Genomic DNA, 14,298 nt, shown 5'->3' with positions numbered 1-14,298 from the left:
GGCAAACAGAATACAAAAGAAATGTCCATACAAGAGCACACAGTGGCTGCCTGGTCTTGGTTCTCCTATCATCGTGTACACACCTGAGAAGTAAATGCTCTAAGGGCACTTTGGAGGATGAGTACAGCTCATCCAATCTAGCAGGATAAAATGAACGTAATCCTTCAAGACTAATGGGGCACTTCTTCCAAACAGAGAAAGTAGAGTTGAGGGTAGGTTGAGGGAAAGCTAATGACAAGAAAGTGGAGAACCTGAAGAATTAAGAGAAAGGCTGCACTCTTGGAAAGGTGGTGTTAGGTGGTGGGAGCTTGGGAAGTATGATAGGGCTATCACATTCATAGCTAAATACAAAACATTTTCAAATGTACATTACTGTTTAATTGCTGAAAATACCAATGAAAGTTTGTACTCAACTCTACAGTACTTCAGTACACTTTAATGCCTGTCTATAGTTGCACATCTCCTTGTCCTGCTATCAATAATGCTTTTCAAACATGACTTACGGTATAGACCTTCATTTTAGTTTGGTCATCCTGTGAATGGCACTTCAAAGTTCAAGTTTATTCTCGTGTGTACAATGAATGTGTTACTTGCATGGCTCCCACAGACTGTATGTCTTTCTAAGGTTGTATGTTAGAGAGACAGCAGTAACTGAGAGACACGGCTCACATTTCAGGGTGCACCTCCCAGCATGCATGAGAGCACATATTATGGAATGTTAGTGGAGAAGAAAGAAACATGTGTGTTTGTTATATCCTCATAGTTATTTCCTTAAGTAGTTGTAATAATTGCAATAGCTAAGAGTTTCTAATGTACCGAATCAGTCATGAAGTGTGTGTTGATGACCAGAGAGCACACATACATCTATTCAAATACTGGTATGTGTCTTCAAATATATCAGTCGTATTTTCGTTCTGAGCTGTTGTGTGGAATTCCCTGCATCATTCACCCATGTCCTGAACGCTACATATCCTGCACTCATCACAGATACTGTCCTCCTCTCCTACATTGTATATATACTTCCACATTTTCATTTTGACAATGCACATGAACACTTTGGTCCTGTGAAAGCCTTACACCCTCTGAAAAGCACTGCAGTTCTCACACATAAATCATTGATCATTATAATGCAGTGATTTAGTTTGATAAGGCAACCCTTCAGCTTATGTAAAGTAGAGATTGTTAGTGCCAAAACATATTCGGGTCTCTGAACATATAACAGCCAATAACCAATAATAAACAAAATTACTTCAGAGTTCAACTACCCACAAATATTTGAACAAAGTAATTGATATCGCATGGGCTTTTTCTGCTTTAATTTCACATGGTCCCTGTGTATATTGCAGGAAATTCAGACCCAACATGCATCTGTGCTTTGCTTTTGATTGTGACATTTTGTTAGTGACATGTTGTTTGTATTCAGATCACCCTTCTCTTTTTTTTCACGTTTTGTTATCTTCCAGTCTTATACTAGTATTATTTAAATTAATTTTTCCCATATCAAGCAACACTCAATACCCCAGAATGACAAAGCAAATTCAGCCTTTTTACTCAATACTTGGTTGAAGCCCCTGTGGTGTAGCAATTATGGCCTGAAGTCTTCCTAAATATGATGCGACAAGCTCTGCACACCTGGATTTGGGGATTTTCTGTGATTCTTCTTTATTGATCCTCTCACACTCTGCCAGGTTTGGGTGGAGACCGTTGGTGGGCACTTACTTTTAGGTCTCTCCAGAAATGTTCAATTGGCTTCAAGTCTGTGCTCTGGATGGACAACCCAGAGACATTGCCAGAGTTGTCCCTAAGCCACTCCTGTGTTGTCTTCGCTTTGTTCTTTGTGTCATTGTTCTGTTGGAGGGTGAATCATTGGCCCAGTCTGAGTGTCTAGAGAACTCTCAAGCAGGTTTTCATTAGGAGATATATCTGTGCTTTACTCCATTCAGCTTCCCCTCAGCCCTGTTGAATCTGAATCCACTGTATGTACAGTAAATATTTCCAACTAAGTTATAGATTGTGTGGCTTGTGCCTCCTCCAGACCGAGAGGGGGCGTCCGTCCTGGTTATGCTGGAGGCCTCGGGTAGAGGGCTTGAAAGCCCAGCCCTGTAGGGACCCGTGGCCACCGCCAGCGGCGCCCAGTGCCTGATTATCCCGGGAGCCGGGGAAGATGACAGGGGACACCCGGACGGCTTCCGGGTACGCAGCCGGCACTTCTGCCACACGGGGGTGTGTCCGCGGGAGATTGCCGGGAAGCAGCTGGAGCCCATCCGGGTTCCTATAAAAGGGGCCGCCTCCCTCCAGTCATTGGCGGAAGTCAGGTGGAAGAGGACGGAGCTGGAAGGAGGACTGGAGGTGGCCAGGAGAAAGAGAGGCACAGGACTGTGTGGCCTGGGCATTGGGGGAATCGGTGCTGGAGGCACTGGGGTTTGTGAGTGCACTAATTGTAAATATTGTGAAAATAAACGTGTGTTGGGTGGAACTATGTTGTCCGTCTGTGTGTGTCCGGGCCAGCGTTCACAATTGAAAACGTATGATTGTGCCAGGTGAAAAAACGAGGTCAAAGTTTGCAAAACACCCCTTGATTTACTTGTGTTTTACAGCCCACTATTTTGGATTAACCATATCTCCAAAGGTGTTCAAAATCAGTGAAAAGGCTGCAGTAAAACACACTTTATGTTAAGTGAGTAAGAACAAGACATTTATGTTAATGGAATCCCAAAATGCTGCAGCACAAACACATGTTTCTTTTTCTTGTTGACTCTTAAGCAATACTAGAAAATATGCTGACACATGTGGCAACCTGCCAGTTGGCACTTCCATTTCCTACTGTATTGCATTAATAAAATAAAATAATGGAATTTAATTCAGCAGATTGTTTTTCATGATGAACAGTAACTTTTGCTTTTAAAGCAGCAGTGTGCTCAAACAGTAAGAAAACAGAAACCAAATCATCTAAAGTATTATAAAATTAAGATGCACTGCGGCACCCTGAATCATAATGGGATTGAATCATGAGGTACATTGTGATTCCCAGTCCAGCTCAATATATTAATATAATATGACATATTCCAAACTTAGCTGTTGATTCTGATGATAGCCCTACTTCCTGATGCAGTAGTTCAGATTTATTTTTTCTGGTTTGTTGTCTCTTAACTGCATTTATTGTTTGTTCCTTATTCTTATATATTTTGAAGCATATGAGTATTTTTAGGACGCTCTTTGATTTTTATTCTGGGTTGTTGTGACCCCTGGTGGTGAACTCACTGACAGACTTTACTTTATTTGGAAAACGGAAAAACAAAGCCTAAAAAATATTGTTAAATTTGGTGATCTTTTTTAATAAAAAATATTTTCAATTTGAAGTGACTGCTGTAGACATGATCTTAATTGTTTTCCGTCTGGTTGAGGTGTGATGATGTTACTATTCAGAGTGAACCTGCTCGGACTATCTGTGGTAATTGTTAGGCTAAGGGGGAATTTCTTAACTTGTGATTCATGAAGATCTTCATCTTTAATTCTTCAAGCCTTGAGAAAGGGCACAGGTCATATCCACTAATGCACATCTACCATATTACTCTTAATGTCCATCCAAGCAGTTTAAAGAAAACTCCCACATACTCACAAACAAAACCCTTTTGGAACACAACAACACCTATTTGAGTTACTACAATATTCTTGATAACCTAGACCATTTTAAATTGTAATCTAAGGAAAACATGCACAAATTACAGAAAAAAAATCATTTGTATGGTGAATGGCAGCTTTCGCAAGGATTCTGGAGCGAGAAAACCCCCATGAGTACCACAAAGCTTCCCGTACAGAATGCAAAAGAGCAGTTAGTGCTCCTCTTCAACATTTTACAGCATCAATTGTGAAATATTAAGCATTCTCTCCTGAACTGTAACCTCGCTGGTGTCCTCCTAAGAGCTACTTGCCAGTGTTTATGTACATAAGAGGACTTCTTTCCAGGCCTGCCATTACAATCACCCAGTTGTACTGGTCAGGTTAAACTAGGAAATTTCACAGGGCACTTTCCAGTTTTTCCACCACTGCTAAAAAAAAAACGTGGAAAACAGTGATTTTGTTACAAGATCCTAATTAAACTCCTATTTATTCCTAACACAGAAATTCAGTAAATAAATGAAGATATTCTGGTAGAAAATTGCCTTCACTTAATCACATTCTCTATTCAAGATGGCAGTAGGGATGAGAGGGGTATTTGTTCATGGATGAGTAGGTGTTTCCAATAGGCCAGATGACAAAGACAAATTCACCACATGTAATAGTGCATAAAACACCCAGGGGAACCTGAGTATCACAAATAACAGAGTAGAATGGTGCCCCCAACCCTCCATTCCTGTGTCAGAATTAAATTACATTTCTTTTGCTCATTTCACAGTGAGAGCTGCAGAGAGAAAGAAGAACACAGGCTTTTCCTGCTAGCTGTCTGCTTTTTGTTTTACAGATCTTGATAATGCTGGATTGATGATGACTAACTGCCACTCAGTGCATTGCGTGGGCAGAGCTGCACTGCAGTAGCGAGAAGCAGCCGTCATACAGAGTATATAGTCAGGCAGACAGACATGTTTATTTGTATGCGTGCAGAAGTAAAGGGACTATTATCTTGAGGACAAGCATTCAATGATAGGAGGCCGCGAAAACCCAAGTAGATCATCTTAGAGGCCAAGCACTTTCAGACAGCTCTAATGGTAATGCAATGATTGACATGTTTTTTTTTTTTATCGCCTAGCTAATGTTCATGTCCTCTACTGCTGCTTGTGTATTGAGATGCAGCGTCAGCGAATCAGGAGTCGGGCTGATAATACCAATACATCTTACTTATGGAGTGCCTTTGTCATGCTCAGAGCGATTCACAAAAATGTTAAAGGGCACAACAGAATTAGCAAACTAAAAAATACTAGCAAGAAGGTAAATGTTTGAAGAATTAATGAATTCAAAACCAACATAAATGAATGATGGAGTTTAGTGACCTCATTTATCAAGTGTCTCAGAATTGCTCCTAGTACTTGCACTAAAAGTGTGATTTGTCTCCCCCAGAGTAGGACATGAGAAGTAATTATGAAGTGTTCCACACACACTCTCCCAGTGAGGAGTAGGACTTCTTGTTTGAGAATGAATGGCACCCTGAGCTGTAAAATGGTACTTCTATCTTCACCCTCATCTTTTTCCTCTTACCTTTGGGGTTGATATGCTTGATCATCCTTCTCCATACAGCTTAGTCGTGCAAGTCCTCCCCAGTCAGACACTTTTCCTTCAAGTCTTCTTTTACTTTATCCATCCACCACTACTCTGGCCTCCCTTGCTTTCTCTTCCCCTGTACTTCCATTCCCATCACTTTTTTTCCCCATATATTCATTGTCTCTCCACATCACATGTCCATACCACTTCAGTCTACTTTCATGTACTTGGGGCAATGATCTTTATGTTTGTGCTGTCATTCACACCAACAACTCCAGGAAAACCAGAACTTGCTTTAACATTATGTCATGTAGAGTGGTGAGAAAATGTGTAAATCTACGTATTACCTCACATGTTGTATGGGCATTCAAAGACTGGTGCAAAATTTGTGACATGGTTGGATGTGACATAGCAGAATCATTGCTATTGCAAAGCTGAATTTTCCCTGTGGCCAAAAAATGAAACGCTACCAACACTTTTATTTTATCTGACAGCATTTATTTTCTCCATTTATGTGGAGCGTTAATATCACATGCAAGTTTTGTTACAATTGTTATTCCATCTCTGTCAAATTAATATATTTTTTTCAAGTTCTTTGTTTTTCTGAGTTTACAAAACATTCCACCTTTCCCAGGATGTATGTGCATCTTCTGGAAGCTCCTACTGAGTTAAGACAGCTTATGAGCTCTCCTAAATCCTGGTGAACATTGGACTAGTTTCCTAGAATAAATGCTGTTATTCTAATTCCTAAGGATAGGACCAAATTGCATCACTCTGAGATTTTTGAGCCAGGTAGGACCATTTCCCTCCTCTAAGACCCTTCATAAATATGGACACAGATGTCACAATTTGATACAGCATGGCTGTTGCTTTGAATAGATGACTCCTAATTTAATTAAACACACATAGAATCAGATGACAGGTGTACTAGCCAGAGCCACCATTGTCATGTCATTTTCAAACCTGTTCAAATGGAGCCTATCCTGGCTAGTGTAGAGCATAAGGCAGGAACCAACCCCGGAGAGGGTGCCAGTCTATTACAGTGCAGGGGCACTATAGTGCCTATACTAACTGTTTTCCTTATGGATTTTCCAGGTTCTTCTTTTTGTGTTCTCCTGCCTTAGGAAAGCAGCTTGGGATTATGGACGGCTCGCCCTGCTCATGGATAATGACAGGTAAGTAATCTGCCACAGCAATGCATGTCACTCCAATTTTTCCTGGAGGTTTGCATTAATTCCAAGCTGAAGAATGGAGACTAAGTTAGAAAATGAAGGTATTCCTGTGTTACCTTTATCTGTCTCTGTCAGGGTTATATTGAGTGCTTAATTATCCCTCATGGAAGGCTCTCTGGCACCTCAAATTAATATTTTTTTTTATTTCTAACATGTCTATCTGTAATTTTATACCACAAAATGATGCTAAGATCTATCTACCATTCGATCACTGCCATTAAGCTGAATATAGCAAGTAGTATAAAGTGATTCCATTGCTAAGCAGTTAGTAAACATCACTGTCCTTTAACCAGCCCTTAATAAAGAGAGACTTAATAAAGCCATGCAGATTTAACACAAAGTGAATATATTTGTATTAGAAACCTGCCACAAAGGCTTCAAGGAACAGAGCATGATAAAATAACATGTGTGACCTTTGCCCAACTGTACCAGAAGTTTGCAGCCCCTTCAGTCTTTAAATCTACAGTAGATCTATCTAATAGATAGACAGTGTAAGAAAACACAAGACAAGGCAAAAAGAGTTGGGGATCCACCCTGTATATTGTGAGGATTTGAGTAGTCTTCTGAGACTGATGCGAGTTCCAAACACAGGGACCGATTGATAGGGTACACAACAGAATTTATAGCGGAGAAAACAGGAAGGGCGTGTTTACAGGAAGTGGTGTGAGGTCATCAGTGGGCTGTAAGTGAGGTCAGGGGCAGGCAGAAATGATGGTCTGGCTTGTCAATACCTCAATTTGAACCCTTTGACTGCCTCGCAAGTGCACGTTTGTGACAACACATAGAACCTAATTTGTCCCCAGGAGGAAATATGTCTTTTATACATAAACTCATTAAATTAGATAGATAGATAGATAGATAGATAGATAGATAGATAGATAGATAGATAGATAGATAGATAGATAGATAGATAGATAGATAGATAGATAGATAGATAGATAGATAGATAGATAGGGGGCTCTGTCGTCCCCTTGAACCCTCGGACCAGACTCCAGACACCAGGTAAAAGTCCAATAATTGACTTTATTCCAATTATAATGTGCGCAAAGCACCCTCCACTCCACAATACTCATAAATTTACAATAATAATCAATGCAATAATCAATCCTCCTCTCCCAGATGCAATATCACCCTGCCACCCGATTCAGCTCGCCCGTCTGGGATCTCCCACAGTCCTTTATAGTTTATGACCCAGAAGTGCTTCTGATCCCTCAGTCCATGTGATTATCCAGCACTTCCGGGTCAGGTGAAAACTCCTTTTCTTCAACCCGGAAGTACGTCATTTCTTCTGTCCATGTGACTGGGATGTACTTCCAGGCTGTATGGAAAATAAACGACTCTGTGCCTCCCTGCATCATCCCCTGGCAGCCCCGACGTTATCCAGCAGGGCTGTGCAGTAAAACTCCATAGTCCATGATGCCCTGCTGGAATTCGGGGCATCTCCACGTCGCAAGGAGGGTTCCATCTGGCGGCATGCGGGTATTGGCCGGGATAAACCCTAACCCTAACGCCTAACCCTAGATAATCATTTTCTTGGCTTTTCCTAATGTTAAGCTGCAGATAATTCGCTTTGTACCAAGGAACAAAGTTCTCCACCTGACTCCTATACTTTTGTCTCATCCCCCTTATCAGTACTCCCCATAAGTACAGAATCATCTGAGAATTTCTGCAAGTGACATGACCTGGTGTTATGTTTGTAGTCCGAGGTGTACAGAGTGAAGCAGAAAGTAGAAAGGACTGTTGCTTGTAGTACTCCAGTGTTGCTCACATCCACGTCAGAAACACAGTCCTTGAATTTCACAAATAGATCTTATTCTAAGCATGAACAACCTTTATTTATTACCTTTACACCCAATTTATTTTTCCAAGTTGCCACTAGAGGGTACTATGCCCTCTCTTAGAAAGAACATCTTGTAAGTAAAATGAGAATTCTGTTTTATTTTCTGTTGCCGCTGCATGTGTTCTTTTACAATGAGGCATTTGTCCATGGTGCTGTTGTGCTGACCTCTGTTTCTTTGTTATTTTTCCTGAAACCAGCCGTGTCTCTCGCCGTCGCTGGATGTCCTATGAGTAACCATGTTATTTATTGTGGTGATGGTGCATTTGGGAAATCTGCTGCACAGGTTACATCTTTTCAGTTTTTGTCATGAGCCACCACATCCATGCCCACGTAGGAGAGGCAGTTTAAAGTAAGGCAGTAGTCTCCCATTGTGTCTTTTTTCTTGCTTACACTTGACACAACAGTGGCTTCTTTTCAAAGAACTTTAAAAAAAATCAGTGTGTGACATTGCTATGAATGCAACTGACATAATGAAACCAGGTAACCTGTACTTTCTGTGAGAATGTAGTATGAGTATTAGAATTTCCCAGCTCTCCTTCTGTAGCTGTCAGATTAAGACCACAATAAGCAAGGCTCATAACTCTCCTTTAATCCTTTTCAAATATGCATTTGCTCTCTTTTTCAGCTTGTTTAGATTACAGGGCCAGAGCCATCTCTATCATTTTATCATTCTTCCCCAGTACAGGAGACATTGGAGAACTTGGGCTCTCCTCAAATTAATGTTCTGATGTTGGGCAGATTGCTTCAGGGCTAATATTGTGAAGCTGTGACCAGCAAAGCTACACAGTAAGCTCCCCTGTCTGCTATCTAAGTATGATCCCAAAGATTTTCTGTGGCTACTCCAACTTCTATGAAGAAATGTCGGTTTTGGTAACCTCTCTGGTCATTTGGTTATATCAATGACCAAATGGTGTAGGAACATGACGGCCTGCTTTTAGACAACGTGTGGAAACTGAAAGAAGAAAATATAAAGGCTCAGAAAGAAGAACACATGCTCTGAGCTAACAGAATGGATCTGTGGCAAGACATCTGTGAATGTAACCTGCTTGCATGGGGTGGGGAATGGAGAGTAAGAATACGCTCAATAAGAAGCAACAGGTCTGCAACTGGGATTCATAGTCTGGTTCATGGTGGTCAATGATGACCAGAAATAATCTTGATTTTTGCTTTCAACAGTTTATCAACATAACAAAAGCATTTAATCAGTTAATCATTAATCATTTCTTTTAGAACAAATGTAGGATGGTCTGCCTCTTGATTAAGCAGCAACACACATTTTAAGAATTTTATAGAATCTGATCTGAATTTTATTGCAAGCTTTTTAAAGAATTAGGTAAAACCCCTCAAAATCTGATTATTTTCTTAATGTATAGATTTACTTTTAGCCCCCTAAAACTTCTGCTGCTGACCAACAAAACATACAGTAGAATGAATGCAGTGTAATCTCACTTTGCCAGTTTGGTATGGCTAATGCTGAAAGATGGCCAACTACATGCCCAACACTGGCCTTGGTGTTCCAGGACTGACAATAATAACAAGGTGACTGAACTCCTCCTAGACAGGACAGTGGTGTGGCAGTTAGTGCTGCCGTCACACATTTTCAGAAATGTTGGTGTGCATCCTATCCCATTTACTACTTTCAGGCAACACTTTGCCCACATGTCTGCATGAGTTTTTGTTCTCCCAATTTCCAGAGATGTGTTTATTAAAATGACTGGATACTTATTAAAACAATAAGAAAGCACAATATGAGTACAAACTGGTATCACATTCAGGCCTGGTCCCTGTCTTGTACCCAGCAAGGCTAGCATAAGCTCCAGCAACACAGAGTCCTGTAAAAGAATAAGCAGACTTGGAAAATATGTTAATGAATGAATAAATGGACAGATGGATGGATGGATGGAAGATCATTTCATACAAGCATGCTGTAACACGAGGCATGGGCAGTCCTGTTCAGGGCTTTGACTGCTGGACTTTGTTGAACCAGTTAGTTCATTTTAGGTCAGTGCAGTAGAGTGTTGTATTGTGTTAGCCATAGATTGATACAGGAGAACGTAGGGTGAAATCAGGGCCGGATTAAGGTGGGTAGGCCCATTCCTGAAATAGGCCCAGATGAAAACAGACAACAATTTTCCGGAAGCTGAACAGTTTTCCTTTGCTATATTAACCTCAAAATAATTCTTAAAATGAAATTTGGAGTCCGACTTTCGGATGCCTAGACACAACATTACTTATTATACAGTTACTATTGTTCTTTGCGCTGTGACGTAACTGTAACGTCGTTGTGTTTATTGTTAACTGAAGATTTCAAGTTAATGCTATCAATTTTACGTTAAACAGTTTGCTTAGTAATTTAGCTGCGTTTTTTGCAATATTATGGGGATTCTTGCCACTTTATTATTGTTTGGTAAGTGCCACATATTAAATTTTTCACCTTGAAAGCTAGTTGTACAGTAAAAATCAATGGCTATTTAAATGGTTATTTGTAAAGGTAAAACTAAAAGACAGCCCGCAGGCCCGGCATGGATGTTTAGAATTTTTAAAATCCTCGACAGGATTCTGGTCTATAATGAAATTAAAATCGTGGACAGATTTTTACCCTCAAGAGCCTGAACTCACTTTGACCCAATGTCTCTGCAAATTCATTTTTTCTTACTCTGTTTCGTAAGAGAATTGCAAAATTTTGTGTATTTCATTGCTAGGTTTTCTGCATTAAGTGCACTTTTCAGACGACTGCTATTGAATGTTGATGTTACATAGTTTGATGTTAATCTCAAGTTGTTACGATACTACATCGTTATTATTATTCATGTTTAATAAAGGCTGGCTGGTTGTGTCGCAAGCAATTAAGGCTCCTTGGTCGGTCTGAGTGCGCATGTACGGTGAGTGTCGAATGCACATGTACCAATGCCGAGAAAAAAATAGACCTTTTTTGCGCTGCAGCATCAGGCCCAATTTCGTCTTAATCTGGCCCTGGGTGAAATGACACCTTAGATTACAATTTGTAATCTATTTAGTTAGCCAATAAAAGGTGTCATTAAACCTTACTTTCTCCTATATTAATTTTAGGTCATTATTTGAACTCATTCAGCCCGACAGGCTAACTATTTGTCTTTGAACTTAATAGTGCAATTTTTTTCTTGACTTTTAGAAAGATGCTTACTGCTGCTGCAATTTTCAGTGCACAAGAGTGCTGTTACTTCAGCTTTTTATGGTTTCATTTTAAGTCATCTTGCTTGTCAAGAATTTTTTATTTCTTTATTTTTTATTTTATTTTTATTAACCAAAAGGCAGTTAACCGTGATTGCCAAATAACAAGAGAGTTTGACTCATTATGAGTGTTGATCATTAAGCAGCTGCTTTTAGTCAAAGAAAACGAGAAGAAAAAACTGAAGGGATTTAGGGTTTCCTACTCCTCCCCACTCCACTTTGGTTTTTTTGTTTTTATCCCAGCAAAGATAAATATAAGCAATAAGGAACATCTGCAACAGAAGAGTGACAACAGATATAAAGTGCAGAATGCAGTGTCTTACTTAAAATGTATGTTTTTAGTTAGAATACTGGGTGGAACAGCCGCTTTGGCTCTGCAGGACCACGGATATCAAACCCTGCTGTAGTCAGAACAGAGTCCACAGAAGGGGGAGCAGGGGCCCACATGAAGTGGTCAGTTGTAAGTCCAAATTTGTTTGGCATGAGCGTGGATGTGTCTGTGTTCTGTCTGCGTCTACGTCCAAGTTTCATTGCTGCTTTGGCTCCTCATTCCCATAACTCCTGTAATTGAAAAGAGGGTTAAGAAGATGAATGGTTGGATGTTTAGTACAAATGCCTAAGCCTCTATTAAACTCACAGCAGTACTCTCAGTCCTTTCTCTGACAAACAGCATGCCTCTTACATCATGTTTTAACTCACTTCTTCTTTGTATGCTCACCCAGACACCATGTTCTGTTGTTTTGATGTCAGACGTTGTTTTGTTCACATGCTTTTTACCAATGATGATAATAATTCTTTGTATTTATATAGCGCTTTTCTCACTACTCAAAGCGCTGAGCAATTACAGGTTAAGGCCAATATACATGGAAGTTAGTTTCTGAGACACTTGACACAAATGATATCACTTTATGGATAATGTCATCTGAAGTAATGATAGGTCAAAAACCATGATAAATTTTGGGGCACTCACCTGGCTTTCCCCGTTTACATATAAACTGAAAATGAAACCACACTCAATGGTGCGAATAGCAAAAAACAAAAAAAATGCTGCTTTCTGGTGTCCTAACAAATAAATGGCTACCTATCAAAGCTTCTTCATAGGCTGCATTCTGGGCTTGAAGAACCCATAAAATCTGCTCTCTAGTCGGCAAGTGACACCTCCTTCCGGGCGGCTGGGCTTTTGTGGTCCTGAGACTGGAAGACACTCACTGGGTGGTTTCTTGGCACTGTAGAGGCAAAGGAAGATGACATAGTTGGAGAAATCTCCACACCTCGGCCCATAGTGATATTACATATCTAGGAGGAATCCAGATGGTGCCCGTCTGATGCGAATGCATGACAATGAGAATAAAGAAGAAATAAAAACTCATTCAGTGAATTAAAATATCTATGCTCCAAAGTGAGTTGTGGTAAATGGCACAACAATGTAATTTTAGTTAGAAAAGCCGTTAACATGAAAGTCACTTTTTGTTAATTTTACCACAAGGCTTGGTTAAAAAAAGACAGATTTCTCCCTTGGGGACAAATAAAGTTCTATCTAAAACAATTGGCCTTTACTAAAATGTTACCCGGTATAGGTTTATTGGTAGAATAGCTGTGTTACCCAGCTTTGCCTGAGAGATTTTGTATGGCAGTTGCCGTCAGTTATAGTGTCATTAGTTAATGAGGTGAATAAGAAGTTCTAGGTATCTAACAAAATGCTTTTCTGTATTCAATATTTGCAGTTTGTTTTATTACCATATTATTTTAATGTAGTATGGTGTAGTGTTTCTGGGTTCAAGTCGCAATAGTGACACAGCGTGACCCTAAGCAATTCATTTCACATCCCTGTGCTTCAATTGAGAAAAACAAAAGAAATGTATCCAATTGTATCTCAAATGTTCTAAGTTGCCTTGGATAAAGGCATCAGGTAAATAATAATTAATGATAATAATATTATTAGATCACTGGAGCTGCTTACTCTTGAACATGCTATACACAATTGTCCATGAGTAAAACATGCCTGCATTTGATCGATTCCTGCTTTTCTTAGTGATTTGGCTATTGCAAAACACAATTTACAGGAAAGTGTATTCTTTTGAATTGAAATATGTAATAAGTGCAAAGAACATGAAATTTAAGTATATATTGTTATTATTAGATGCTTACATTTTTCATTTGTTTGCACCATTCACTCATAAGCAGGATTTGTTTTTGTGTTGTTCATAAGATGTATGTAGTCCACCAATGTAAACATATATGGAAAGCAGTGCTTGAAATGGATATGTGTAAAGGCCAGAACCCTATGTGTTACATTAATATATAATTATAATCAAGATGAGAGCCAGTACACATCTGAGAGTACCTGTGATCAACAGCAAAACAGCACTTGCTAGCTATTGAGCTTTGCTGAACTTCTCTTTCCATATTACAATGTGGTCACATCTCTTTTCTCCTTGTCCAGGACATCACACCATATTCAGTTGTCCATCCAACTTTTGGTTAGTGCTGCTACTTGCATGGCCTGTCAGTATGGCCTGTGTCTATCATTTGTATTAAGCACACTCTCAGTGGAGCACGAAGCATGTAACTATTAACAAATATAGACAAATAACAAAATGTATCGACAAATACGGGAGGGGGCATATTTGCTGATGGTATCATCTCTTCTTTTTCCCACAGCCCTGAGAAACCGCCCAATGAGGGCCACTGATTCCGCCCAGCCACTATAAAGCTGAGGCGCCCCTGTGAGGTTCGTCTCAATCAGGAGAGAGCAGTCCACAGAACAGAGCTTCCAACCAAAAACCGACAGAGCATTGAACCTCCCTGAGCTTTGACTTA

At 39.9% G+C, this 14,298-nt stretch overlaps 1 protein-coding gene across 4 annotated transcripts in view; it reads left to right on the top strand.

The window, feature by feature from the left end:
• The window catches only part of tmem63c (transmembrane protein 63C), a 192,761-nt gene that overhangs the window by 134,446 nt on the left and 44,017 nt on the right, over positions 1 to 14,298 (top strand). For 3 of the 4 annotated variants that reach the window (XM_039740989.1, XM_039740988.1, XM_039740990.1), the window contains 2 exons: positions 6,292 to 6,371; positions 8,466 to 8,498. In XM_039740989.1, the coding sequence (XP_039596923.1) occupies positions 6,292 to 6,371; positions 8,466 to 8,498 (113 nt within the window). The remainder of the gene's footprint in view (positions 1 to 6,291; positions 6,372 to 8,465; positions 8,499 to 14,298) is intronic. The other variant, XM_039740991.1, reaches the window with a different exon arrangement.

Source organism: Polypterus senegalus, chromosome 18, assembly GCF_016835505.1.
Source record: "Polypterus senegalus isolate Bchr_013 chromosome 18, ASM1683550v1, whole genome shotgun sequence".
Classification (NCBI taxonomy): Eukaryota; Metazoa; Chordata; class Cladistia; order Polypteriformes; family Polypteridae; genus Polypterus; species Polypterus senegalus.
The sequence above is the reverse complement of the archived record's forward strand: the minus strand, read 5'-3'. Positions and strand labels throughout refer to the sequence as shown.